Source organism: Telopea speciosissima, chromosome 2, assembly GCF_018873765.1.
Source record: "Telopea speciosissima isolate NSW1024214 ecotype Mountain lineage chromosome 2, Tspe_v1, whole genome shotgun sequence".
NCBI classification, from domain to species: Eukaryota; Viridiplantae; Streptophyta; class Magnoliopsida; order Proteales; family Proteaceae; genus Telopea; species Telopea speciosissima.
In genome coordinates, this window is record NC_057917.1 from 44,810,375 (window position 1) to 44,838,268 (window position 27,894).

General features: G+C 40.7%; 1 protein-coding gene across 2 annotated transcripts in view; it reads left to right on the plus strand.

Annotated features, from left to right (window-relative positions):
- Positions 1-27,894, plus strand: part of LOC122651799 (valine--tRNA ligase, chloroplastic/mitochondrial 2) — a 180,329-nt gene that overhangs the window by 102,779 nt on the left and 49,656 nt on the right. For both annotated transcript variants that reach the window (XM_043845335.1, XM_043845336.1), the window contains 2 exons: positions 12,336-12,446; positions 12,571-12,708. In XM_043845335.1, the coding sequence (XP_043701270.1) occupies positions 12,336-12,446; positions 12,571-12,708 (249 nt within the window). The remainder of the gene's footprint in view (positions 1-12,335; positions 12,447-12,570; positions 12,709-27,894) is intronic.

Here is a 27,894-nt window from a genome sequence, read left to right on the forward strand (position 1 = left end):
GGCTGCAGTAAGAACCGCATCCCCCTAATACTGAGATGGGAAATTCCTCGCAAACATCAAAGCCCTGGCCATTTCCAACAAGTGGCGATTTTTTTCGTTCTGCCACACCATTCTGGGCAGGGGTATCAACACAACTAGTTTGGTTAATAATGCCATGATCAGCCAAATATTTTTGAAATTGGGATTCAGTATACTCGGTTCCATTATCACTTCTCAATATTTTGAGAGTAGCCTAGAACTGAGTTTGTATCATTTTATGAAAATGCTGAAAACATGAGAAAACCTGATTTTTTGTGTGCAAAAGATATACCCAAGTGTTTCTAGAATGACAATCAATGAAAGAGACAAACCAACGATGACCAGAAAGAGATGGCTTACGACTAGGGCCCCAAACATCAGAATGCACCAAATTAAAACAAGAAGAACTCCTTTTATTTGAAATAGGATAATTTGAACGTGTCTATTTGGCCAGAACACAAGCCTCACAAAAAAAGTCATCCTTAGTATGTAGGGTGACCAAACTAGTAAATAAATGAGCTAAAATTCCTAAAGGGGGTGTCACCTAACCGAGAGAGCCACTGGGAGAGTTCAGAAGAGACCAAGGAGTTCTGATGCAGCGGAGAAGGTAATGGTGGTGGAGAGAAGCGACCGTCATCAAGCAGGTACAGTCCACTGTGCACTTTACCCAATCCAATCGTCTTCCCAGAGGTCAGATCCTGAAACACACAATGAGAAGGGAAAAAAGTGACTTTGCAGTTTAGATCACGAGTAATACTACTAATTGAAAGAAGGTTATTAGTAAAATTAGGAATGTGCAAAACAGAAGACAAGGGAAGAGAGGAAGTGCAGTTGATGATTCCTTTTCTCGATATAGAAGAAAGGGAACCATCAGCCACTTTGACCTTATCTTTCCCAGAAGTGGGAGAATATCTGTGAAATAGACTAGAGGAACCGGTCATGTGATTTGTAGCTACAGAATCTATGATCCAAGGATGGGAAGCCACAGAAGCACAATGACCTGCAAATGGAATACCTGACCGGGCAAAGTGTGAACCTGAAGGAGCTGAAGAATTGGCAGTAGCTGATGTAGTAGAGGCAGCAGCAACGGAAGACCTTAGCATACGTTGGAGTGCCTGTAGATCTTCCTGGGATAGACCAGTGTCAGTAGCAAGGGCTGCAGTAACAGTCTCAGTCTGATGGGCCTTGGTTTTTGTCTTTATCTTTGTCTTGACAGCCCTTTTAGCTTCAAAATCAGCCTGTTTCCCAAGAAGTTTCCAGCACTTCTCTTTGGTGTGATAGGGTTTGTGACAGTGCTCACAAACAACGGCCCCTGTAGTAGAATCACCAAGAGAAGCAGTGCCACTAGGTGCAGGAGTGGCAGGGACAGCAGCCTTGAGAGCTGATCTATCAGTAGGAGGAGGGTGCAACATGGCAGCCCTACGGTTCTCCTCAGAGGACACCAAGGCATAAGATTGTTAAAGTGTGGGAAAAGGCGTATGGCCCAACACTTGAACACGAATTTGATCATACTCCACATTTAAGCCAGCCAAGAAATCATAGACCCTGATCTTGTCCACATGCTTCTTATTGGAAGCAATGTCAGCAACTCTAGTAGGGTGAAAGTCAGAGAAGTAGTCCAGCTGTTGCCACAGACTGCGTAAAGTCGCATAGTATTTCGAAACTGAAAGTTCTCCCTGAGTGGTGTGAAGGACCTTCTTCCGAAGTTCATATACTTGAGCATCATTGCCAAGCTGCCCATAGGTTTCCTTGCAAGCAGCCCAAATCTGGAAGGCAGTGTCCAGAAGAAGAAAGTTATGCTGCAAATCTGGAGTCATAGAGCCTATTAGGTAGGACATGAGAACACCATTACTGGCAAGCCACCTTTCCTGAGCAGGTCCTTGGTCACTGGGCATCACACTAGTGCCATTAATATGACTGGTGAGACCTCGGCCAGCAATGGCAAAGGAGGCAGATCTGGACCATAGAAGGTAATTTGAGCCATCAAGTTTAATAGGGTTGGGTGGAAAACTGTGATAGTCTGTCTTGCTATGGCCATCATGATCCGAAGTAGCTGTAGAAGTGGAAGAATCACCCATATTGGTAGCAAAGAAGCCCAATAATATCTTCCAGTGAAGAGCTGTAATATGGAGGAAAAACCCCTTGTAAGGAGATGACAGAAGTCCCCAAAAAATCAGAACCAGCAGCCAATGAAAAAACCTAGATCGATATTGTCAGGGTTTTGAACAAAACCCTGAATTGCTGAAATCGATGAAGGATCCAAGAGACCAAAAAAACTGCAGTGGATTTGCTGAAACTGAAGTCGAGGAGCCCTTAATAATGGAAGAAAACACCTGCAAAAAATCAGATTCAATAGGCAGCAGCAACCCCAAGATTGATAGGTTTCAGGGTTTTGAAAAAAACCCTGTGATGGTGGAATCGATCTCAAGGAGGTCTTCAAAAAACTGAACTGTTGAAGCCCAAAGTGCAGTCGAGTGGGTCCTTATAAGTGGAGAAACAGCCTTCAAAAATTCAGAAACAATAGAGGGCCCAAACTCCTAGATCGACAATTGTCAGGGTTTTGAAAAAAACCCTGTTTTTGTAAAAATCGATCTTAGGAGGTCTTGAAACTGTGATCAAATCTGAGATAAGAAGTTGAGCCAATAAGAGGAAAATCCTGCTGCAGGTTGTGGTCTATAAAGGGAGGAGTTGATTCCTTGTAAGAGAAGTAGAAGCAATTCCCCAAAAAACTGAAGCTCCAAATTTCGCAGGCTGGAATGGCTGGTTCCTATCGAGCTGAATTATGTAGCATCCATGAGGTAATGGGGGCAGCAACTGGATCGAATGGTCACCTCATCAGTGCTACCCTATGTGAGAACAGAGAACAAGGGAGAAGAGAGAGAGGAGAGGAGAAAATTGAGAGAGAGAAGGAAAAAACTGAAATTTGAAGAGGGGTGGTCCCTAATTCGAAATCTGCTCTTATACCATGTTGAGAGATTTAAAATTAGGGAAAGGCTTGGATGATTAATTATCATCCCAAGCACATCTATTTATAATCATAATGAAGTATGGAAAATAATTACATAAGCAATGTGGGACTAATCCACACATACAAGACATAATATAAGACATAAATAAAAGAGGAAAAAAGTCCAGAATACCCCCACGGTATTCTGGCCCCATATAATCTAACACCAAGGAACCATTAGCTAAAGTAACACTAGATGATGATGTTTGGAAGGAGGAAAATATACCTGAGACTCCAGTCTTATGATCCAAAGCCCCTGAATCAATGATCCACGGACGAGAGGTAGCAGTCGAAAGACATGCAGTGGCATTACCTGTCTGAAACAAAAGCTGACAGTTGAAGGCTGGGCTGACTGAGAAATCTGGAATTGGGTAAATCGAGCATACTCCTCAGACATCTTCACGGTTTTACCCTTAGGCTGTGGAGATGTAGAAACAGCAGACTTAGTAGTAGTAGTAGTAGAATTGGCAAACTATTGCTGAGATGGTTTGCCATGAAGTTTCCAACAAAAGCATTGGGTATGTCCTGGGCGACCACAATGGTGACAAGTCTTCACCGAACTCGAACTATCAAAAGCACCCTGAGTACCCAAAGTAGGTGGTTTACTAGAACCAGCCCCATATCCACGACCACCACCACTATTACCACTACCACCATTACCAGCCCCACTATTGGGCCCACGGTGGGGTGGAAAAGAGGCCAAAGCTGATGTATCAACAGCAGTAGTATTCTCACGAGAAACACGTAGAACCCTGGAAAATGTTTCATACAATGCGGCTACCTTGTCGCCACCCAGAATTTGGGAATGGACTGAATCAAACTCCTTCTCAAGTCCTCCCAAAAATCTCATTACAGCAAGCTGCTCCTGCTGACTTTGCATTTGTTCCACATTAGCAGTAATAAGAAGTAGGGAATTAAGCTCCTCATATACTCTTAAAATCAGCAAAGTATTGGGTCAAGGACGACCCTTTCGATCAACCCTGTAGAACAACTGAGACAAGTCATAGATGCGGGAAAGGTTGTTTTGTCCAGAGTACAAAACATTAAGGTACTCCCACAACTCCTTAACAATATCAATGTGGGCCACCAAATCGACAATCTGATTTTCCCCAGAGTTCAGAATATTTCCCAAGATTCTAGCATCAATAGTATCCCAAAAATCCCATAACAGCAAGCTGCTCCTGCTGACTTTGCATTTGTTCCACATTAGAAGTAATAGGAAGTAGGGAATTAAGCTCCTCATACATCCTCTTTAAATCAGCAAAGTATTGGGTCAAGGACGAACCTTTCGATCAACCCTGTAGAATTCCCGAGACAAGTCATAGATACGGGAAAGGTTGTTTTGTCTAGAGTACAAAACATTAAGGTACTCCCATAACTCCTTAACAATATCAATGTGGGTCACCAAATCGACAATCTGATTTTTCATAGAGTTCAGAATCTTTCCCAAGATTCTAGCATCAATAGTATCCCATAACTGGTTATCATCAGATTTATTCTTAAATAGGTGATCTTGCTGATCACGTCCAGTCAAAACCAACTTAACAATTTTCTTCCATTGTTGAAAGTTGGTGATCCCCTCCAATTTCTTTTTAGTAATACGATTGGAGGAGGAAGAGAAAATTTTTGTCATTACAGACTTCGAATTATCAATCATTATTTACAATCAACTCGATGGAGCAAAGATGAAAAACTTAGGAGATAAAAAATTTGGAAAGTTCAAACCTCAAAACCCTGACAAAAAAAATCGATTTTGCCAAGTGAAGATGATCCACGCAAAAATCTGCTGCCAAATAATGTCCGAAAAAGATCCAGCACACTTCCAAAAAATTATGTCAAGCAAATAGAGTCCAAAAAATTGATCTCAAGACCCTGTAAAAAATCGATTTTCTACCCCTGGAAAAATTGATCTCAAAAAGCCCTGACAAATGCTGCCAATTTTAATCTTCAGCTTCCAATGCAATCTTCACTCCACCAAACTCCATCAAACACTTCCACAAATGCAAAGAGAGACCTAGTTCTTAATTTAGAACATGAACTAGTCTCTAAACAGGTCCAAAAGACAGCATAGGATGATGCATCCCTTCAACCAAAAATTAGAGGAAACCGCAAACCTTCAATTTCCCACGAACACTTCAATCTTCAATGTTAGGTTTAAGAAGAGTAAAGAAGATAATCAAAGAGAGCTGTAACAGTGCCTAAAGCTCTGATACCATGTAAATAATATGAAAAAAGAAGAGAAAAACAGAGAAAACCAAGAGAGAGACGAAGGTGTAACTCGTGGGAGAGAAGAAATTGATTCTATCTCCTCCCTCTTAACTTCATTAAATAAAAATAATTAAGGGTATAACAATAAAATACCCACAAAACTAAATAAATCAATACATGACCAAACTGCCCTCCTCTCTCCTTTCTCCAAGCGCATATACCGAGTATATCACATTCTCGGTAACATCACCATAGATGTCGTCTTTCATGAAAGCTTATTATCCTTCTACTGCATCTCTTTAGGGGGAGTTTTCTCCAGGGGAAGATGTGTCCTTAATAGCTTCTCTGGATGTGCTTACGGTGGAAGATTCATCTATTGAACTTGAGGAGGGTGTTACAGGTCAGGAACGGGAATAGGGACAGGAACAACCTTCAGTCCAAGGGGCGCAACTTGAAGAAGGTACAACAAGACAGGAGCAGGGACAGCCCATGGTCCAGGGGGAGCCAGCTGTTTTTACTCCGCTGAAAGTTTTTTGTTTATAATCGGATTAAGCAGCAAGTTGACACTACCACCACCATTGCACCTAGCCAACCGTCCTTACTGGATCCAAGTCTTTCAATGAACCCCATACTATTTGGTGAGTTGTCTCCTCCTAGTGGATCATAGTCTTAACTTACCAATTGTTGTTCGTCAACCCCTAGAACTTGTACTCAGCATCCCATTTCTAACGTGGTATCGTATGACTCCCTTTCTCCCTCCTTTATACTTTTGTCTCCACCTGGCAAGAAGCACTGGGTAATTCAAGGTGGAAAGAGGCAATGAATGAAGAGATGAGGGCTCTTGTGAAGAAAAACACGTGGGACTTGGTACATCTTGCTCCAGGAAAGAAACCTATAGGCTGCAAGTGGGTTTTTGCAGTCAAACAGAAGGCAGATGGAACAGTGGATAGATATAAAGCAAGGCTGGTTGCTAGAGGATTTACTCAGACATATGAGATCGACTATCAGGAAACCTTTGCTCCAGTAGCAAAAATGAATGCTGTCCGCATCATCCTCTCATGTGCTGTCAACCTAGGATGGGATCTCCAACAACTTGATGTCAAAAATGTACTTCTCCGTGGACAACTTGAAGAGGAGGTGTATATGGATATCCCTCCTGGATTTGCGTCATAGGGAACGCTGGGAAGGTTTGTAAGCTGAAACGGGCTTTGTATGGTTTGAGGCAGTCTTCCACGACATGGTTTGGATGCTTCCATAAAACCATGGTGTCTATTGGCTATAAACAAAGTAATGCAGATCATACTTTGTTTATTGAGAAGACTGGTGGCCACATTATAGTTCTTATCGTCTATGTATATGATATTGTTATTACTAGAAGCAGTGTTGATGAGATATCTCAATTGTAGACTTACTTGGGAACAAAGTTTGAGATCAAAGGCTTGGGTAAGCTGCGATATTTCCATGGGATAGAGGTTCCCCATTTTGCTCTGTGCATCATCCTCTTTCAGCGGAAGTATACTCTTGACTTACTATCAGATATAGGAATGCTGGGTTGTAAGCCAGCAAATACGCCTTTAGAGCCTAACTCTCATCTCAAGGACAAGGATTGTGAACTAGTTGACAAGGGTAGCAATCAGAGGTTGGTTGGAAGACTAATATACTTATCCCACACTCGACCAGACATAGTTTATGCTGTTAGTGTGGTCAGTCAGTATTTGCATAATCCATACTCAACATACCTGGAGGTAGTATATAGGATTTTGAGGTACTTGAAATCAGCTTCTGGGAAAGGTGTTCTTTTCTCTCTTCACAATTATTTGCATATTGAGGCCTTTATTGATGTAGATTGGGCCGGTTGCCCAGATGATAGAAGGTCTACCTCAGGATATTGCACTTTTGTTGGTGGCATCCTAGTTACTTGGTGGAGCAAGAATAAAGTTGTAGTTGCTAGGTCTAGTGCAGAAGCTGAATTTCGGGCTATGGGTCACGGCATATGTGAACTTCTTTGGCTTCAAGGTCTCCTTTTGGATCAATGTACCATCGTTGAGCTGCCTATGCGACTATATTGTGAGAGTAATCAACAATCAACATGCACATAATCCAGTTCAGCATGATCGAACAAAGCATGCCAATATATATTTTTTTTTGGATGAATAAAAAATTCAATAACCAAAGGAAAGAAGGCGGGGGAAATACAAGCACAAGGCAAAAAAGCAAAGCATTGCCTAAACAAGGCAAGGACAAACAAAAAGGGGGAAGATCCCCAGCAAAATTAGAGCACTAAAGAAAGGGCAAGAACTAAACAACCAAAGCCACCCAAGGCGAAGCAAACTATCTAGGATCCGCTGGCTCATGACAGAGAGCATGACCTTTGATATCCGAGCTAAGAGGCGAGATCCTCTCCGGGCAATGCAAGGAATAGGCAATGTAAGGGCGATTCTTAGGAAAAGGGGGGGAGTTGGGGTTACGTCGGCGGAAAACTCGAAGGGAAGGGGTGGCAGTAGACTGGGGCGCAATGAGGGGGAGCCCAATTTTAGAGATTAGGCCCAATCATGGGTTAAAGTATCGACCGATACGTTACGATACAGACCGATACATATCGGTATCGGTCGATAGCGATACGATAAATACCGATACGTCTCCCTTTTTTTAAAAAAAATAAACTGTCCCGAATTGTATCGAAATGTATCGGCCGATACAGGCCGATACGATACGATACGACCGATACGTATCGATACCATCGATGTGTCCAGTAAAGGGTTCTGTGGGTGGTTTAATACGTATAGATACATATCGACCGATATGGCTCGATACATACCGATACGAACCGATACATACCGATACACTCCGATACATACCGATACCATCGATACAAGCCATTTTCACTCACAGACTCTATACAACTCCTAATCTAACAAAAAAATAAAGGAAAACTCAAGGATTTAAGTATCGGTATCGGGTATCGTATCGGTCGGGCGATTTTAAGAGATGTATCGTATCGTATCGTATCAGAGATATGTATCGATCGGTGCAGAAACGCATGAAAATGATCAAAATACACTTTTGGACAATAAAAACAATATAAACAAGCAATTTGTGTCATATATCATGCATATATACTAAGAATTGTGAATAATCAATAACCAGACAAGTGCGGCACATTGAAATTGTTATAAAAGATTAAAAGATGAAATTTCTTACATGTAAAGTCACTCAATTGCCATGAAGAATGTCGGGGTGGATCAAAGTCATGTCTGTAAGGGTCTTCAACAATAGGAGTGACTATTGTGATAGATTTTAGGGTAAATATATAATCTTCTTGGAATGTGATAGATCTATACATAATATAGTACATATATTATATACATTAGCATTTGTTTTAAATTTTAGAAGAAAATAAAAAAAAAAATCATTTTAAAGAAGCAATTTTCGGTTTTGGGTAAAAAATGCAAAGAAACATGGATTTTGAACTCAAATCTTTGTAAATGAATACAAAGAATGCAATACTAAGTTAGTTTAACATATTCCCTTTGAATCATAGCAAAAAAAATACCAAAAATCAAAGATTTAAACAAAAGAATCATGTTTTTTTCAAAAAACCTACCTTGCCCTTCAAGAACACCTTTTGATTTCGAATGTGGGCTGTTAGATGCAGCAAATGATGAGATTTCACCTCCTTTAGGATCGTTTTTGGCAAAGGAATCAAAGCCCTCAGCAAATCTTTGGCAAAAACCAAGTTTAAAGATGTTTTTTTATGGTTTCTCAAAGCTGGAACTGTTTTTTTTCCGCCAGCCTGCTCCTGCTCGAGTTTTCTGTTTTGAGAAGACTTGGGCCCATGTGGTTTTTAAGTTGCCGATACGTATCGAGACGTCTCGGTATGTATCGTTATTTCAAAAATAATAAAATAATGGTTTAAATCATGTCTCGTCTGTATCGATACGTATCGTATCGATATGTATCGGTCGATACGTATCGTATCGATATGTATCGGTTGATACATACCGATACATTCGAGACATTTACATTTAAAAAAAAAAAGATACGTCTCGACCTGTCTCGTCTCGGCCATGACCGATACCGAGACGTATCGGCCGAGGCGATACGATACGCTCCGATACTTAATTCCTTGGGAAAACTCTCAAACAAAAGTCTAAAATCTTGCATTTAATCTTGGTTTTTCACACTTGTAAACTAAAAAACGAATCAAGGAGTGCTACAACATCATCCTTGCATCATCCAATACTCTTCATCGCTATAGACGATTACAACATATGAGAAACCTCATCTTTTATAACAATTTCAATTTAATGCACTTGTTTGGTTATATATTATTCACCATTTTAGGTTTTATTCATGACACTCACTATATATTGCTTATTTATATCGTTTTTTGTTCCAAAAGTGTATTTCCATGTGTATCTTGACCCTTTCTATGTGTATCTGTATTGTTCGATACGTATCTCCAAAACAATACGATACGATACGTCTCTTAAAATCACCCGATCGATACGATACCCGATACCGATACTTTAGACCTTGGGCCCAATTGAGAGGGAGCCGGGCCAGATTGGTTAGAGCAAAGGGAAGAGGGGGCTGGCCCATTTAGAGCAGCTGGCCCATTAAGACCAGCTGGGTCAGCAAGAGGAAAGCAGGTGGTGGGCTGGGCCAGATAGGGAAAGGCTAAAGAAAGAGAAGAGGCCTTAGGAGAATTAGTAACCGCAGGGGATCGAGGGGAAGTTTTAACAAGGGGTTATTTGTGTTCCCTTTGTTTAGTCAGATGCTCAGTTAGCTGATGTGTTTACTAAGGGGCTTAGTGTCAAGAGTTTTATTCCTATTTGTAGCATGTTGGGCATGTCTGATATCTATGCTCCAACTTGAGGGGGAGTGTTGTAATATGGGTACAGGGGTAGAATTGTCTATTAGGGTTTATTAATGTTGCCGTAGGGGCATTATTGTAACTTATACCTCACAACATTCTATTATAAATAAAGAGGGCTTGTGTCTCATTGACACAAGTTCAATTTCCGAAATTCATTAATATCAAAATAACGTAATATAATATCCCCTATTACACCTAATAAGATAATCATTTATCATATCAAAATATCGATAACAGAATCTGAAGATTTTGGGGAAACATGACTTGTCTATTAGACACCAGCCCACGTTTATTTATAATATATGAGATATGAGGTACAAGACAATAATGCCCCTAGGGCAACACCAAAGAACCCCAAGGACAATTCTACCCTTATACCCCTAGAACAATATCTCATAAAACATAAAAAGTAAGACATGGTGTGTTATAGAACCATGAAAATCCCATAAAACATTATCTCTAACAAGAGAAATATATCACCCATCATATAAGTGACAACGATGCACTACATACTCTTAACACTCCCCCTCAAGCTGGAGTATGTATATCTCCCATACCCAGCTTGAAACAACCACTAAGAAAAGCTGGTTAGAACAACGGCTTTGTGAACAAATCCAAGTTGATCGTTGGATTTTATAAAAGAACTCAAAATAAATCCTTGCATAATTGTATTCCTCACATAATGACAATCGACTTAATATGTTTAATCCTGTCATTAAAAAAATAAAAACTGGGTTACTGGCAATATAGATCACTGCTTGATTATCACAATACATCTTCAGTTTTGTAACTGAGCATCTTAATTTCTGAATAAGAGATTTCAATCACATCAATTCCCCTACAATATGTGCTATGGCTCAATACTCAGCTTCTGCAATAGACCAAGCAACAGTAGTCTGTTTCTTACTCCTCCAAGTCACAAGGTTACCACCAACAAACGTGTAATATCCAGTAGTTAACCGGCTATCATTTGCAGCACCAATACAATCAGCATCAGAATAACCCACAATATCTGTGTGACCATGACGTTAATAGACAAGACCTTTCCTAAAAGCCCCTTTAACTTTAAGATGTCTTAGAATGCAGCACACAACATCGCAGTGAGTCTATTTAGGATTTTCCATAAAATGGCTAATTACTCCAATGGAAAAGTAAATATCAGGACGAGTAACAGTCAAATAATAAGCTGCCCAACCAGTCTTTTGTACTGATAATGTTAAACCAAAAAAAATTTGTCATCACATGCACCAAGTTTCAGATTAGGATCCATAGGATTATGAACAGGCTTACAACCCAACATGCCAGTCTTGGATAGAAGATCAGGAACATATTTCCTTTGAGATAAACTGACACCCTTCTTGTAACAAATAACTTCAATTCCCAAAAAGTACCTGAGCATCCCTAAGTCCATCTGTAAATGCCTCTGTAAATAAGTCTTGACATCTTCAATGCCAGAAGAATCATTGGGACGAAGCTTATAGACCTGCAATTGCTTAGGTGGAGAACTAGTGGTGGGAGAGTCAGTAAGGGGAAGGGGAATAAGTGCAGGAAACGGTAGAGAAATAAGAACATCAGCATCCACCTAACAACTCTCAGCAGAGAAGTATGGTGTAGTCTCAAAGAAGGTAACATCAGCACAGAGAGAAAGAGAGAGAGAGAGAGAGAGATCCCATGGTACACTGGTCCATGGATGTCCATGGACCAGCAACTCACGCCACATACTCTAACAATTAATTTTTGGGTTTACCTTATGAGAGTAGTAGTTTCTTGTTTAATAGTCTTGTGAAATTCTACATTGGCCTTCTCTCACTTCTGTGTAGCTGGACTTAAGGTCCCAATAGGAGTTTCACACTGTGTAAGAGATAGGTACTGTTAAACTAGTAGGTATCCCTTTTGTTATTGGGTTTGTAGTTGTAGATTTTCTTTTTGTTATAATTTTTTTTTTTTGGGGGGGGGGGGGGGTGTAGTGGAAATTTTGTTTCTGTAGCCTTGTTGATAAAATGGACCATATTAAATCTAAGTAATTGCTTATTTGGATTTTTGCAAATCATTCAATATTTTTTTGCAAATGGAAATGCCAAAGTAATGGTTGTTCTCTTATTCCCAAACTTTTTGATTTCACTAATTCAGAGTCATTAAAAGCAGTATCTTAATGTAACTTTCATCTATAGGTTGCTTTTCCAGATACCTATGCGGAACCTTTTACACTCTGAATTCTTGCAGGGACGCAAAATGTCTAAAACTTTGGGTAATGTCATAGATCCTCTTGATACAATCAAGGAGTTTGGCACAGATGCATTACGATTTACTATTTCTTTAGGAACAGCTGGTCAGGTTCGTGACGCCTGTAAAATCTTTGAACTGCTGAATCCAAACTGCGTATTATTTTTGTTTCTTGAACATTTCTCTAGTTTATGTCAAAAATTCATTTGGCTATCCCTTTTCATCATCTTGTCAGGACCTTAACTTGTCCACTGAGAGATTGACTTCAAACAAGGCCTTCACTAACAAACTCTGGAATGCTGGAAAATTCATATTGCAGAACTTGCCTTGTCAAAGTGAAAGCTCTGCCTGGGAAAACATACTGGCTTATAAGGTTTGCTCCCTTTCCGTTGTTGGAGTCCATGAAAAAGGTCGGCTAATAGTCTAACAAAGATGCATCGGTGGACTATAATGGAGGTTCACAGTCATTGTGTTTCCTCATTCCTACAAAATATTCTTATAGTATTTAAACTGCGTTTGTATGAACTGAATACAGAAGTTCTGTGAAGGTTGAATGTATAAATTTAGTCAGTGATGTAGCAAGTGTAAAGAGAAACCTATGGCCTGAACATACTAGATGTTCATTACTGCCTATAAAATGATATGGTGGTAGGCATAAAACAGATCGGATCCATGTGAATCTTAGTCCACTTTGGAATTGATGGTCCCAAGTTGACACTGAGGGGGGAGGGGTAAGTCAGTTTCTTTAAGAATTTTCAAACCCTTAAACCGTTTGCGTAGCTTGGCACGAAGACGATAAAGCAACCTGTAGCGATGATTGGCTGGCACTGACCAATTTTGCCAACCACATACAATTCGAATGAACACCCACCTCCCTACCATAATGTGGCCAAGCCTATCAGGTAGTATACACACACTCCAACATCCAAAAATATAGAGCAAACCCCAAAGACATAGTTTTATGTGGTTCTGCAGTATGCCTACGTCCACGGACCAATTCTCTAATAGGGCTTTGTATTTTTCTCAATAAACTACACAATTTTGATCACTAAAACGACCAAGGAGCCTCTACCCCTATCACACACATTTGCTCCATCGAAGATATCTAGGGCCACAACCCTAGCTCTATCACGCGCCCCAACTTGATAGTCATTACAGTGATAATGAAAGATTTAATATCAAATCCCAACTCTTACATACAAAATTGTTGGTCTATTCAACAATAAGCTAAACCTAGAATCATAAAAATAGGGATTTGTTCTACTAGTTACCTCAACTTGAGTAACTCCAATAAGAAGAACTGCAGATGACGTTCTCCCCTTCAATCTCACCTTCTAACAAGTATAGATGGTGAAAATATCCTTTTCCCAATCTTCCTAGAAGACCATAGGCATGGATGGATCAAAGTCTTGGCTTGGGATGGTCTCTTCTTCTCCTCTTTTCTCTCTATTAGGGTTTATCCACACTCACGAATGGCAGAAGTGCCCTAATATATTGGAAAACATAACTCAAAGTGAAAAGACTCGCATGCCCTCAGTCTTGAATTAAAAGCCCCCGAGTCGACATCGAAATGGATCCCTCGACATTGCTTCGATGTTGACTACCCTAGCCAAATGTCGAACATAACTGATTAACTGACGAGACCATCAGTCATGCTCATCGCCATTTTCCTGATCTCCTTTGATGTTGATGAACTATTGAAAATTGTCCTTCGACATCGAACATTGCATTGAATATGTCGAACATAATGTTATAAATGTCAAATCCACAGTTGTCAAGGAGGCTAGGCGACCCAAGGCGGTGGAGAAGTGCCTAAGCACTTAGGTGACCAAGGTGCCCTCAAGTGTTATGTTTTATTTACCCCCTTTCTAACATTATTTAGTGTGCTACAATATTTTAGTATGCTACAATATATACCTTATATCATAAAAAATCAACATTAAGCCTCCTCAAATCATAAAAAAAATCAAGATTAAGTCACCTCAAGTCATCAAAAATCAACATTAAGCCACATCAAGTTATAAAAAATAACATTAAGTCACATTAAGTCATCAAAAACCAATATTAAGCCACATTAAGTCATTAAAAATCAGCATAGAACTAGAAGACAACAGAACTGAAGAAGCAAGTTATTTGAAGTTTGAAACAATCAAAACATACAATTTGGTCTATACTGTTCTTAGAAAATATGATCTTATCTATAAGTAATTAAATTGTTCTCAATTTAGAGAGATGTTCGTGTTCTTTAAGAAGTTTGACTAGTCAAATGATTTTATTTTTACATGAGACTTTTTGTATTAGTTAGAGCATTAAACCAGCTTTCCAACAAATCCAAAATTGCTTAAATCTTATTTATATTGAAGAAGTTATGTTTCAGTCAAACCTTATCTGGTTTGCGTGAATGTTGTCAAAATCACTCTGAATGAAAATATTTTAACTTAGAAATGACTGGACAAGGACCTCATACATTAGAATGAACTAAAGGAAAAAGTTGGTCAGACCGTTTATTGACTCTAGGAGGATAACTCACACGGTGAAGTTTCTCAAACTAGCAGGACTCACAATTTAAACTAGAAAGAGACCGATACCGAGTATCTAATAGTTTCAAACCCTCGAACGAAGGATGACCCAAACAACAATGAATTTGGTGAGGTGATGCCACACTGGAATATGCCATAGATGAAATGTCCTCAAGTATATACAGCCTCCCCTGATTCACTTCCTTTACCAATCATCTTCTTCGTCTTAAGATCCTGAAATACACAAGAGTCAGAGAAAAAGGTTCCAGAACAATTATAGGTTTTGGTAAACCTATTAACGGAAAAGAGATTAAAAGGAAAGTCCGGTAAATAAAGAACTGAAGATAAGGACAAAGAAGATGTGACATGAACGGTACCAGTGCCAGTAACTTTAGTTAAGGAACCATCAGCTAAAGTAACATTAGACGATGATTTGTGGAAGGAGGAAAATATACTTGAGACACTAGTCATATGATCCAAAGCCCCTGAATCAATAATCCAGGGACGAGAAGTAGCCGTCGAAAGACATGCAGTGGCATTACCTGTCTGAACAAAAGTAGTAGTAGGAGGCTGGGATGACTGAGAAATCTGAAACTGGGTAAAACAAGCATACTCCTTATCAGACATTTCACGGTCTTACCCTCAGACTGTGGAGATGAAGAAATAGCAAACTCAGTAGCAGCGGAATTGGCAAACTGTTGTGTTGAGGTGGTTTGCCATGAAGTTTCCAACAAAAACGTTGGATATGTCCTGGGCGACCATAATGGTGATAAGTCTTCACTGAACTTAAATTATCAAAAGCAGCCTAAGTACCTGAAGAGGAGTTTTACCATAACCAGCCCTGCGACCATGACCACCACCACTATTACCATTACCACCATTACCAGCCCCACTATTGGGCCCACGGTTGGGTAGAAAAGAAGCCAAAGCAGATGTATCCAATGAAGTAGAACTCTCACGAGAGACACATAGAACTCTGTAAAATGTTTCTGATAGAGTGGCTACTCGTCACCACCAAGAATTTGAGAACAGTCTGAATCAAACTCCTTTCCGAGTCCCCCCAAAAATCCCATGACAGCGAGCTACTCCCGCTGACTTTGCATTTGTTCCGCATTGGAAGTGATAGGAAGTAGTGAATTCAGCTCCTCATATATCCTGTTGAAATCAGCAAAGTATTATGTCAAAGGACCCTTTCGATCAGATCTATAGAAGTCCTGAGACGGATCATAGATGCAAGAAAGATTGTTTTGTCTGGAATATAGAGCATTAAGATACTCCACAGCTCCTTGACAGTGTCTATGTGAGTCACTAAATCAACAATTTGATTATCCATAGAATTCAGCATCTGTCCCATGATTCTTGCATCAGTAGTTTCCCATAATGGGTCATCATCAGGTTTAGTTTTCAACAAATTATCCTGCTGATCACATCCGGTCAGAACCAACTTAACAATTTTCTTCCATTGTTGGAAGATGGTAATCCCCTCCAGCTTCTTTTCAGTAATACGATTCGATGATGAGGATAGTACCTCAGTCACCACATTCTTCTTTGATTGCTCAGACGTTATTTACAGCCAAGAGATAGAGTGAAATTGCAACAAGAAGTGAAAAATTCGATTCCCAAAAACGTTGACAAAAAATCGATCTCAAAACCTGAACCAAACAGAGAATTCAACCTCTGCAGCAGTCTCCAAAATATCCAGCAAACTCCAAAATAATCGAGCAAACTCAAAAATTGATTCCATAAACCCAACCAAAAAATTGATTGATCACACTGGTGAAAAATCTATCTCAAAACCCTAACAGGGTGCTGCCGATATTTGTTCCTCAAGCTTCAGCTGCAATCTTCACTCCATAAACACCAAATAACATAAAGAGAGACCTAGTTCTTGCTTTAGAACATGAACTAGTCTCTAAACAGTCCCAAAACATAGCATAGGATGCTACACCTCTTCAAACAAAAGACAAGAGAAGGCGCAAGACTTCAATCTAATATGAACACTTCAATACCGATAGGATCCTTGAGAAAAGAGAAGAAAATAGATTAAGAGAGCTGTAACAGTGCCTATAGCTCTGATACCATGAAAACAGTAAGAGAAAAAGGAAGAGAAGAAAAATGAAAACGTGAGAGAGAGAGGTGATAGCTTGTTCAACTTGGGAATCACAACTGTATGTTGGATCTCCCACTCAATTCAATATAAATAGCTAACCAAGAGCATATCAGGAAAAAATAAGAAAAAGAAAAATAAACATAATGACACAACTACCCTCACCATCTTGGTATTAGCACCAGGCGCTAATACCGAGATTCACATAATCTCGACTAACAACCATGATTACCTTAAGCATGCCACCACCATCTTCCTTATTCACCTAGTACATGGCTATATGTATATATATATATATATATATATATATGTACATACCATAGTATATACACATAACCTTAGTGTTAACAAAACAGGAATTTCGTGACTGGCTTGAATGATCAATGAGATCAGTCAAGCTCTCTATTTATAATAATAATAATAAAAGAGATTACAAAGGGAAACACTGTTGAACAGTGTCACAGTCCAAATTACAATTCTACCCTTGTTCAAAAGTACATAAATAAAGCATAAATAAAATACCAAAAATACCCTTATAATATCGGGTAACACATCTCAACACTCCCCCTCAAGTTGGGGCATAGATATCACACATGCCCAACTTGACTAGACTAGGATTAAACAACTTCCCACTCAACCCTTTGGTAAAGACATCAGCCAGTTGATCTTCAGACTTCACAAAAGGGATACAAATCTGCCCACTCTCTAACTTCTCTTTGATGAAGTGTCTGTCAATCTCCACATGTTTGGTACGGTCATGCTGCACTGGATTGTGGGCAATGCCAATTGCTGCTTTGTTGTCACAGTACAACATCATTGGAAGATGAACAGAACCACGGATATCAAGGAGTAAACTTTGAAGTCACAGTAACTCACATATGCCCTGGGCCATAGCACGGAATTCAGCTTCAGCACTAGATCTTGCCACAACATTTTGCTTTTTACTCCGCCATGTGACGAGATTGCCTCCAACAAAAGTACAATAGCCGGAGGTAGATTTCCTGTCAGGGTTACAACCCCAGTCAGCATCTGTGTAAGCCTCAATGCGAAGATGGTCATGAGGAGACAAAAGGATCCCCTTTCCTGGAGTTGACTTCAAGTAATGGAGAATACAAAGAACAGCAGCCATGTGAGTGGAATAAGGATCATGCATGAACTGGCTCACAAGACTCACAGCAATGACAATATCTGGTCTGGTGTGGGAGAGATAAATCAGCTTGCCCACCAATCGTTGATATCTGCCCTTATCAACAGGTTCACCATCCTTCTCTTGCAGACGGGTAGTAGCTTCCAAGCATAGTACTATATCTCGCGATATATCGGTATCTCGGGCCTACCGAGATATCCGAAATATCCTAGATATCGCGAAATATGCCCGAAATATTGCATTTTTTCTGCAATATTTCGGGGGTCCATCTCAGGGGTTATTTGGCCATATCTAGGCTTGAAACTTCATGGACAGCCTTATTTAAGCTTAATAAACACATTTAAACCATAAAATTATAAAAATGTGAATTCAAATTGGTGTTTTGGGCTTGCACCCTTGATTGACATACGGTCGCCGACCTTAATGTATAAATAGTTAAATACACATAGATTAATGAAATCACAACTTAAGTTACAAATTACAAGTGCTAAACTGCTAATAGTAGTTGCTGTGCCTCCCTGGATCAATCCCACTCATGCCTCGCTGGAGTCGACGTCCATTGCTCTCTGTTTGAAGGATATATGTGGACCACGGTATAGAATCGGAGAAGAAACGAGTGTAGTCATCCACAAGTGTCACGTAAATGGAATCATCAACATACTGTAGGTAACCTATCCTAGGATATAAACTAGGGTTACCAATCGATCCAGTCCGTGAAGAAGATGATCCACTGTGATATGATGTTGGCGCCGGCGCAAGAGGCGATGGCATTGGTTGCATGTATGGCTGGTGAGGTTGGTAGCTAGGTCCGCTAGGGTATGCAAAGATGTTATCTACAAAAGATGATCCAGTATGTCCCTGGGACTGGGACTGGTAGTCATAGTCCCCTACCCCACTAAACTGCCCATATGATGATGATCCATATCCATATTCACCATAAGGTTGTGATCCATATCCATATCCATATCCACCAATGGAGTGGCATGTGCGTCAAAAGATGGGGCACGCCAATGTCCAGTCGGTCCTCCCTCCCTATCACCCATACTCAAACCACCAACAGAGCTAGATAGGTTATCAATGTCCATGTGATCAGGTTGCAACTGTGTTTGTCGACCCCTACGCTTCCTGTTGTATGTATGTAGGGGGCCTCTCGAGGGTGGGGGTGCGGGGGCACGTGCTCCGTGGTCCGTATCTTGTGTGGCATGATCAAACTGTCTCTCCAGTGAATCGGAGTGGCTCTACAGGTGCCGTATCCTGGGCCTCCTGGCCTACCACATAACGCTCTCGCATGCCGTCAAATTCTTCACCAACATCACCACCACCAACATCACCACCACCAGCATTACCACCACCAGCATCACCATCACCATCACCACCACCAGCATCACCATCATCACCATCATCACCATCATCATCATCATCATTTGAGGACTTAGACCAGTCTTCATCATCAGCAACATTGCCACCAGTGGGCTGGAATGGTATGGGTGAGGCTTCCCTTGCATGTATCTGACCCTCGTCAGCCATATACTCGTCCACATCAGCACCAATCTCAGAAGCTATCATGGGGTCGGGCCTACCTCCCTCCTCATCCAACACTGGCTCACCTCTATCCCTCACCCAATCCACAATAGGGTCCTCATCGTCTGAGTCAACTTGAAAGATGTCAGCTAGATCAATGGTGCCCCTCTGTCCCACCTGTCCCATGCGTATGTATTGCAGTTTCAGCCTCAAGTTGTAGTGCACATACACCATGTCAGATAAACGTTGAGACCCCAATCTGTTGCGCCTCTTGGAGTGGATGAGTGCAAAGGTACTCCAGTTCCTCTCACAACCAGATGCAGAACATGTTTGGGCAAGGACTTTAATTGCTATTCTTCTTAAGTTTTCAGCCGATTCCCCATACAACACCCACCATTCATGCATTACAAGTTTACAACAAAAAGACATGTGTCAAATGTTGTTTCAACTTTCAACTTTCAAATTTCAATACATATGTAATTTAAAACTTAAAAGAATTACCAAAGATCACCACGTGCTCGCCAGTATCGTGACCTCGGTTCCAAAACTTCCCAATGCATCCCTAAATACCTTGATTTACACTCATGTGGAAAATTAGTAAGTACTTCTTCACTACTTATTTGAAAGCATGAATAAGTTGAGTTTCCAAATGAACTCACTTCATTGTTGCAAATTGCTTGTAGTGCACCATCTGGCTCCAACTTCTTCATTACTTGTTTCACAGCATCAATAAGTTGAGTTTCCAACCCAAGCCTATTGTTATATTGATACTTAGGGTTCAAGTAGTATGCTAAAATATGACATATAGAATAGAGGTATTGTCAAATGCATAGGTAATTAGTAAATAATAATACTATGAATTAGTAAACATAAAACAAATTTACTCACCAGCCTTATGCAGTGGATGCATAAGTTGATTCTCCCAGTGAGCATTTATGATATCTAAGAAATGTTTGCTACTGCGAGGAGCCACACTATAGACACTATATTTCATCAAGTCTATTGCTGCATATAGGACTGGCATGGTTGGGCCCTTCAGAGCGGAGTCAGCAACATGTAGAACTTTAACTACTGGCTCTAAAACTTTCACCACTTTGCTTAGTTTGGTCCAGAAGTCCTCAGATGACATCGTTGTTTGTGCTTCCCTCCCATTTGTAGTCTTGGAACCCTTCCATTCAAACCACTCCTCAGAAGCAAACATGCTTCTCAGCCCGGCCTTCTTTGTCTCAATGCTTTTGAGAGCAATGTAGTTGGTGGCAAATCTTGTGATGCCAGGCCTAATCAAGTCACCCCCACATTTTTCCCTCAATAGATTGAGTGCATAGGAGTGGTTGTATACAAAGTTGATGACTTGTCTTGCACTTTCAACCACAGTCTTCACCAACTTTAACTTTCCCATATCTTTTAGCATTAAGTCAATGCAATGGGCTGCACAAGGAGTCCAGAAGAGCCGGTACTTACAATTGTTCATCATCTTCTCACCGGCCAGCTTGAAGTTACTTCCATTGTCCATTACAATCTGGACAACATTCTCAATACCCACATCTTTTTCCACTACTTCCTTTAACAATCTATAAATATATTTTGCATCCTTTATCTCTTTGGATGCATCCACAGATTCGAGGAACACTGTCCTCCCATCACAATAAACCATGAAATTGATGATGGACTTTCTTGTAGGCCCAGTCCATCCATCTGCCATTATAGTCACCCCATATGTCTCCCATATATTCCTCATCTCACTAATGTACTCATCAATCTCACTCTTTTGTTGAGGTAGATAAACATTAATTACCTCATATGGGGTGGGGCCCTTAAATCCTGGGCCAGCCTCTGCAATGGTATCTATCATGGTATCATAATGGGGGCCTTGTGCAGTGTTTGCTGGGATGGTATGGTATAGCATCCACTTAGCTATTGATTCTTTAACCAATCCCTTCATCCCCTTCCATGCTCCTTTGATTCTGGGTTGACTGCTTCCTTTCTTCTTATGCAATTTAGGATCAGATGTTGATGGTGGTACTGGTACTGGTAGAGGTGTTGGGGCTGCCCTCACACTTTGTGATCTTTTAAAAGGATTCAAAGTTCTAGGACCTCTAGAACTACCAGCTCCTCCACTACCCCCTACTCTTTGTCTCTACTGATCATCTTGAAAACTTACTCTACTCCTTGAAACAGTCCGCCTAAAATCCCTAGCCTCCTCTGCTGTTTGTATGTCATCAGGTACTGAAATGTCATCATCAGAGGAGGAGGAGGAGGAGTCATCATCATCATCATTGTATCGTCTTCCTCCTCCCATCGAACTCCTCACTGTATCCTCAAGTTGTTCTCTTATCCTTTGCTTGTTAGCCTTCCTCTTCTTTCTTCCCCTCAAACTATCACCAATCTCTCTGGCTACTTCAGTAGGGACCATATGACAACCTACAACATCTTTAGATCCTCCAGTCAGATGTTTAAGTCTACTGGACCCACCTCCCATAAATTGCATGTGACAATAGTTACATATAGATTTTCTCTTATCCCCATCAATGGGAGTACCATGTAACCATGCAATGTCACCCCTATGCTGGCTGGCTGGTCTCTCTTGTTCCCTCTGTTCTCTTTGTTCCCTCCGCCCCTTTTGTTGACTACTTTCCCCCACCTTTTGCTTGCCCTTCGCACGTTGTCTATCACGATCCGCCATAATGATACTTGTTTACTGCAATGTAAGTAACACAAATAATTAAAAAACTTAATGTAGATGCACTTCAATTGACACTTTTAGATTACTAATACACTTATATAGTTATTTAATAATTTTCCCCTAACCCTTATATTTTTCACATAATTAAAACCAATTTTTTATATATAATGTTAATATAAGTATTGACCTAACACAACAAAACCAAAAATTAGTAAACATAATATACATGTAATGCATCTCAAAACATATAGAAATAACTTTCATATTTTTTCATTATTTTTTAAACTTAAAACTCATATTTTTCCTTATTTATTTCTGTTTTTTTTATTTTTTATATATTTTTCTTAATTGTCGAAATTAAAAGAATTATTTAAGAGCAGAAAAATAAATCCGACACTGTGAAGCCGTAGATCGGCCATTGGTGTCTAACATATATTTAATTCATTACCATCTAAGTCATATTACCCCTAATTATTTCCTATTTTAGTTGTAGGAAAATGAATTTTTAAAACCAGAAAAAAAATAAAAAAAATGCATATGGGAAAAAAATTTCAACACCGTGAGGCTGTAGATCGGCCTCCGATGTCTAACATATATTAATATCATCAACATCCAACAACATTTGTACAAAATTTTTAAAAAAAAAATAGTTTTAGAGAAATAGAATTTACCTTAAATAATGAAAATAGGCTTGGATGATGAGCTTAGATGACCCTCCGACGTCTTCCCGGCGACAAGGAGCTTCAACAATGCTTGGATGAGGCTTGGAAGGGAGGAAGAAGAGAGAAAATTTGAATTTCAGCAGCTCTTGGTCGAAATATTTTCGACCAAGAGCTGCGAAATATGGAATTATAAGGCTCTTAGTGTGACACTATTTGTCACTTTTACAATATCTCGCGATATATCGTGAGATCTCGCGATATATCGTGAGATCTCGCGATATATCGTGAGATCCACGATATATCGTCGATATATCACGATATATCGACGAGATATTGTATTTTTATGTTTCGGAAGTGTTTCGTATCTCGGACATATCGAGATTCACGAAATATGGCGATATATCGCCGATATTTCGCGAGATTTTATACCATGCTTCCAAGGGAGTGTCACAAGGATGACAACCAAATAAACCAGTCTCTAATAGTAAATCTAGAACATACTTTCTCTGGGAGAGAAAGATGCCGTTTGGAGAACGGGCAACTTCAATCCCAAGAAAATATCTTAGCTGTCCTAGATCTTTTATGTCAAATTCCCGTCCCAAGAAAGCCTTCAGGTGAGAAACTTTATCTATATCAGTCACAACTATGTCATCAACATAAACTATGAGAAGAGTGACCTTTTCTCCCTTTCGCTTGATGAACTGAGTGTGATTAGCATTACTCTGTTTGTATCCATAGGAGACCATAGCTTTATGAAACCTACCAAACCATGCCGGTGGAGATTGCTTCAACCCGTAGAGTGCCCGTTTGAGCCTACAAACTTTCCCAGAGGTCTTGTCAGAGGAAAAACTCGGAGGAACATCCATATAAACCTCCTCTTCCAACTCCCCATGAAGAAATGCATTTTTTACATCCAACTGTTGTAGGTCCCAGCCAAAGTTGACAGCACAAGACAGTAAGACCCGGACAGTGTTCAACTTTGCAACAGGGGCAAATGTCTCCTGGTAGTGGAGCCCATAAGTCTGAGTGAAGCCTCTGGCCACAAGCCTGGCTTTATATCTATCCACTATTCCATCTGGCTTCTGCTTGACAACAAATACCCATTTGCACCCGATTGGTTTCTTACCCGAAGGAAGAACAACTAGCTCCCATGTCTCATTTTTAAGTAAGGCCGTCATTTCTTCCATCATGGCTGCTTTCCACTTTGGATTTGCTATCGCCTCCTGCCATTTTTTAGGAATAGAAACAACGGAAAGAGAAGAAACAAATGCACGATAGGAAGGAGATAAAGCATCATAGGACACAACATTGGAGATGGGGTGTTGGGTGCATGACCTAACACCTTTACGAACAACGATAGGTAAGTCAAGGGAAGGATCCTTACCAGATGATGTAACAGGGTCTGGATCTGGATCAAGTGCAGACGATTGTGGAGGTGGTATGGTGGTGGTGGTAGTCTCAACTTGTTCTGTGCGCTCCCGGGTATACAGTTTATCAACAGGGATTTGACTGACTGGTCTACGCTCTCCTTGAATAGGAGCCACTGTAGGAGCTGAAGTTACAGAGGGCTCCCCCTGAATAGTAGCCGGAAGAATAGCAAACACATCTTCAAAACCTTGATCCTGCTCCCCCTGAAGAGGTGTCTGGGAATAATATGACAAGGACTCATGGAAGACAATATCCATGGAGACAAATGTACGGCGAGTAGGAGGATAATAACACTTGTATCCTTTCTGGGTTGCAGAATAGCTTAGAAAAATACACCGAATGCTCCGTGGATCAAATTTCCCATGAGGATGATGATTGCGGACATAGCAGACACAACCAAAAATTTTGGGAGGAACCACAAAGGATGACGAGCTCTCCAGGGAACGACCATCAAGGACACGGGTAGGTACACGGTTTATGAGGCAAGCAGCGGTAAGAATGGCATCACTCCAGTATTGGGAAGGGACCTGCCGTGCAAACATAATGGCCCGGGCTACCTCAAGGAGATGTCGATTTTTCCTTTCAGCAACCCCATTCTGGGCAGGTGTGTTAAAACAACTGGTCTGATGGACAATACCATGGGCAGCCAAATAAAGTTGGAACTGACCCTCCATGTATTCTCTGCCGTTATCACTACGTAAAATGCGCAATGTGGCATTGAATTGGGTTTGAACCATACGGTGAAACAACTGAAAATAGCGGAAGACCTCACTTTTATGGCTCATCCGGTAAACCCAAGTGGTACGAGTATAACAGTCTATAAAGGAGACAAACCATCTATGACCAAAAATGGAATTACAATGGGCAAGGCCCCACACATCAGAATGAACCAAAGCAAATGGAAACTCACTTCTTTATTTAATGAAGAATAACTGGAACGAGTCTGTTTAGCCAAGACACAAGCCTCACATAAAAACTCATTCCTATTATAATTTTAGAGTAAGTCTGGAAACAAAAAAGCTAAGGTACTAATGGATGGGTGACCAAGCCGACAGCGCCAGAGATGAAGTACAGGTGACGAGGTGGCCTGTAAATGATGAGCTGTATAGGAAGCCGAATGCAAAGGAGAAGGCTGACCCCTGTCAAGGACGTAGAGACCACCTTGCATCTTACCAGCCCCAATCGTGTTCCCCGTCTCCAGATCCTGTATAACACAATGAGAAGGGAAAAATGTCAGTTTGCATTTCAGATCTCTAGTAAGACTACTAATAGAGAGAAGGTTGGTAGAAAAGGACGGAACATGCAAAACAGATTTTAATGAAAGGGTAGGTGAGCAGCGTATGGAACCCTTCCCATTAATAGGAGAAAGGGAATCATTTGCTACTTGAACACTGTCGTTGCCAGAAGATGGAGAATAAAGATGAAATACATGGGAGGAGCCAGTCATGTGGTCAGTGGCACCGGAATCTATAATCCAAGGACTGGATACAGCCGATGCACACAGACTACTAACTGGAGTACCTGAGGCAAAATTGGAACCAGGAGGAGCAGCAGGTGCAGATGCCGTAGTGGAGGCAGCGGAAGAGGCCTGTAGCATGCGATGGAAAGCTAGGAGCTCATCCTGAGTAAGCCCAATGTCAGATGAAAGGGCAGCAGCAGCAGTAGTAGGAGAATCAGCCATATGAACCTTGGGCTTAAACTTCCCACGGGCTTTTTTTTCCTCAAAATCAGCAGGCTTCCCATGGAGCTTCCAGCATTGAGCCTTAGTATGATAGAGCCTGTTGCAGTGTTCACACTTGACAGGACCTTTAGGGACAGCAGTACCACCATCAGTAGTGGTAAGAGAAGGAGTACTGGAAGCAACTTGCAAGGCGGATCGATCAACAGTAGAGGAATGCAGCATAGCTGCCCGACGAGATTCCTCATTATGAACCAAGGCAAAGGCCTGCTTTAGGGATGGAAAAGGGGACTGCCTAAGTACTTGCACCCAAATAGGATCAAACTCCATATTTAGTCCAGCCAACAAATCATAGACACGTATTTTGTCAACGTGTTTGCGATAGGCAGCCAGATCAGTAGCAGTAGAGGGCTGATAGTCGGAGTAATGATCCAATTGCTGCCACATGTTCTTGAGGGCAGCATAGTATTTGGAGACAGAGAGCTCCTGTTGGGTAGTGGCATTAGCCTTCTTTCTAATCTCATAGACCTGTGCATCATTCCCCGTGCGACCATAAGTCTCTTTGGCACCATTTCAGATAGTATGGGCTGTGTCCAGTAGAAGAAAATTGCCTGAGATATCCCCTTGCATAGAATGGATCAAGTAGGACATCACCATCGCATCATTAGATAACCACTTGTTTAGCTGAGAACCCTCTTCCACTGGTTTAGTTGTTGTCCCAAGAAGATGGCCAGTGAGGCCACGGCCAGCTACTGTCAAATAGGTTGACCGAGACCACTTTAGGTAGTTAGAGCCATCAAGTTGATTGGGGCAGCAAGGGGAAGCAAATCAGTCCGGGGCTGGCCATCAATGCCAGAATAGGCCGAAGAAGAATCTGAACCAGTCATTGCAGCAGGGAACCAATCTTCAATGAAGCAGCAAACAGCCAAAAAATATCCAAAAAAAATTCTGGAATCGACCCCCAATAGAAGAGGGCTGTATTGGAGCAAAAAATCTCAAATATGTAGGCTGGGAGTGATGTCGAATGAAGGCAGCAAGGGTGCCAATCAGATGCAGCAGGAACCAGCAGCCCAACCCCAAGATCGATTAATGTTAGGTTTTTTTTCCAAAACCCTGAGAAGAGAGATCGATAAGGGGCTGGGGTCTTCAACCAATCTGATGAAGTGTATAGGGGCTGAGAACAATATCAAATAAAGATCCCACAATAGAAGAAGCAGCTAAATCATTACGATCCAAAAAAGAGGCATAAAAAGGAGGTATGTTGGGGCAGCAGCTAGATCATTACGATCACCTCAGTAGTGCTGCCCTGATGGGAGAAGAAGAACCAAAAGAAAGGAAGAAAGATGAAGGGAAGAAGCTCGATGGAGGGAAGGAGAAAAAAATCGAAGGGAGGGAGGTGGGTTTTGAAAACCTAGATCAGAGTGTATTTGGCTCTGATGCCATGTTAACAAAGCACGAATTTCGTGAATGACTTGAATGATCAATGAGATCAGTCAAGCTCTCTATTTATAATAATAATAATAAAAGAGATTACAAAGGGAAACACTCTTCACGACACTGTTCACGTGAGCAGTGTCACAGCCCAAATTACAATTCTACCCTTGTTCAAAAGTACATAAATAAAGCATAAATAAAATACCAAAAATACCCTTATAATATCGGGTAACACATCTCAACAGTGTATTATAATGTAATAAAATCTTATAATATGTAGGGCTTATATGAAAAATAATAGAATAACATGCCTTACATTATAATGATATAAATATCATGTTTTCCAATGCAATAATATAAAACTGATAAAAATCAGAATT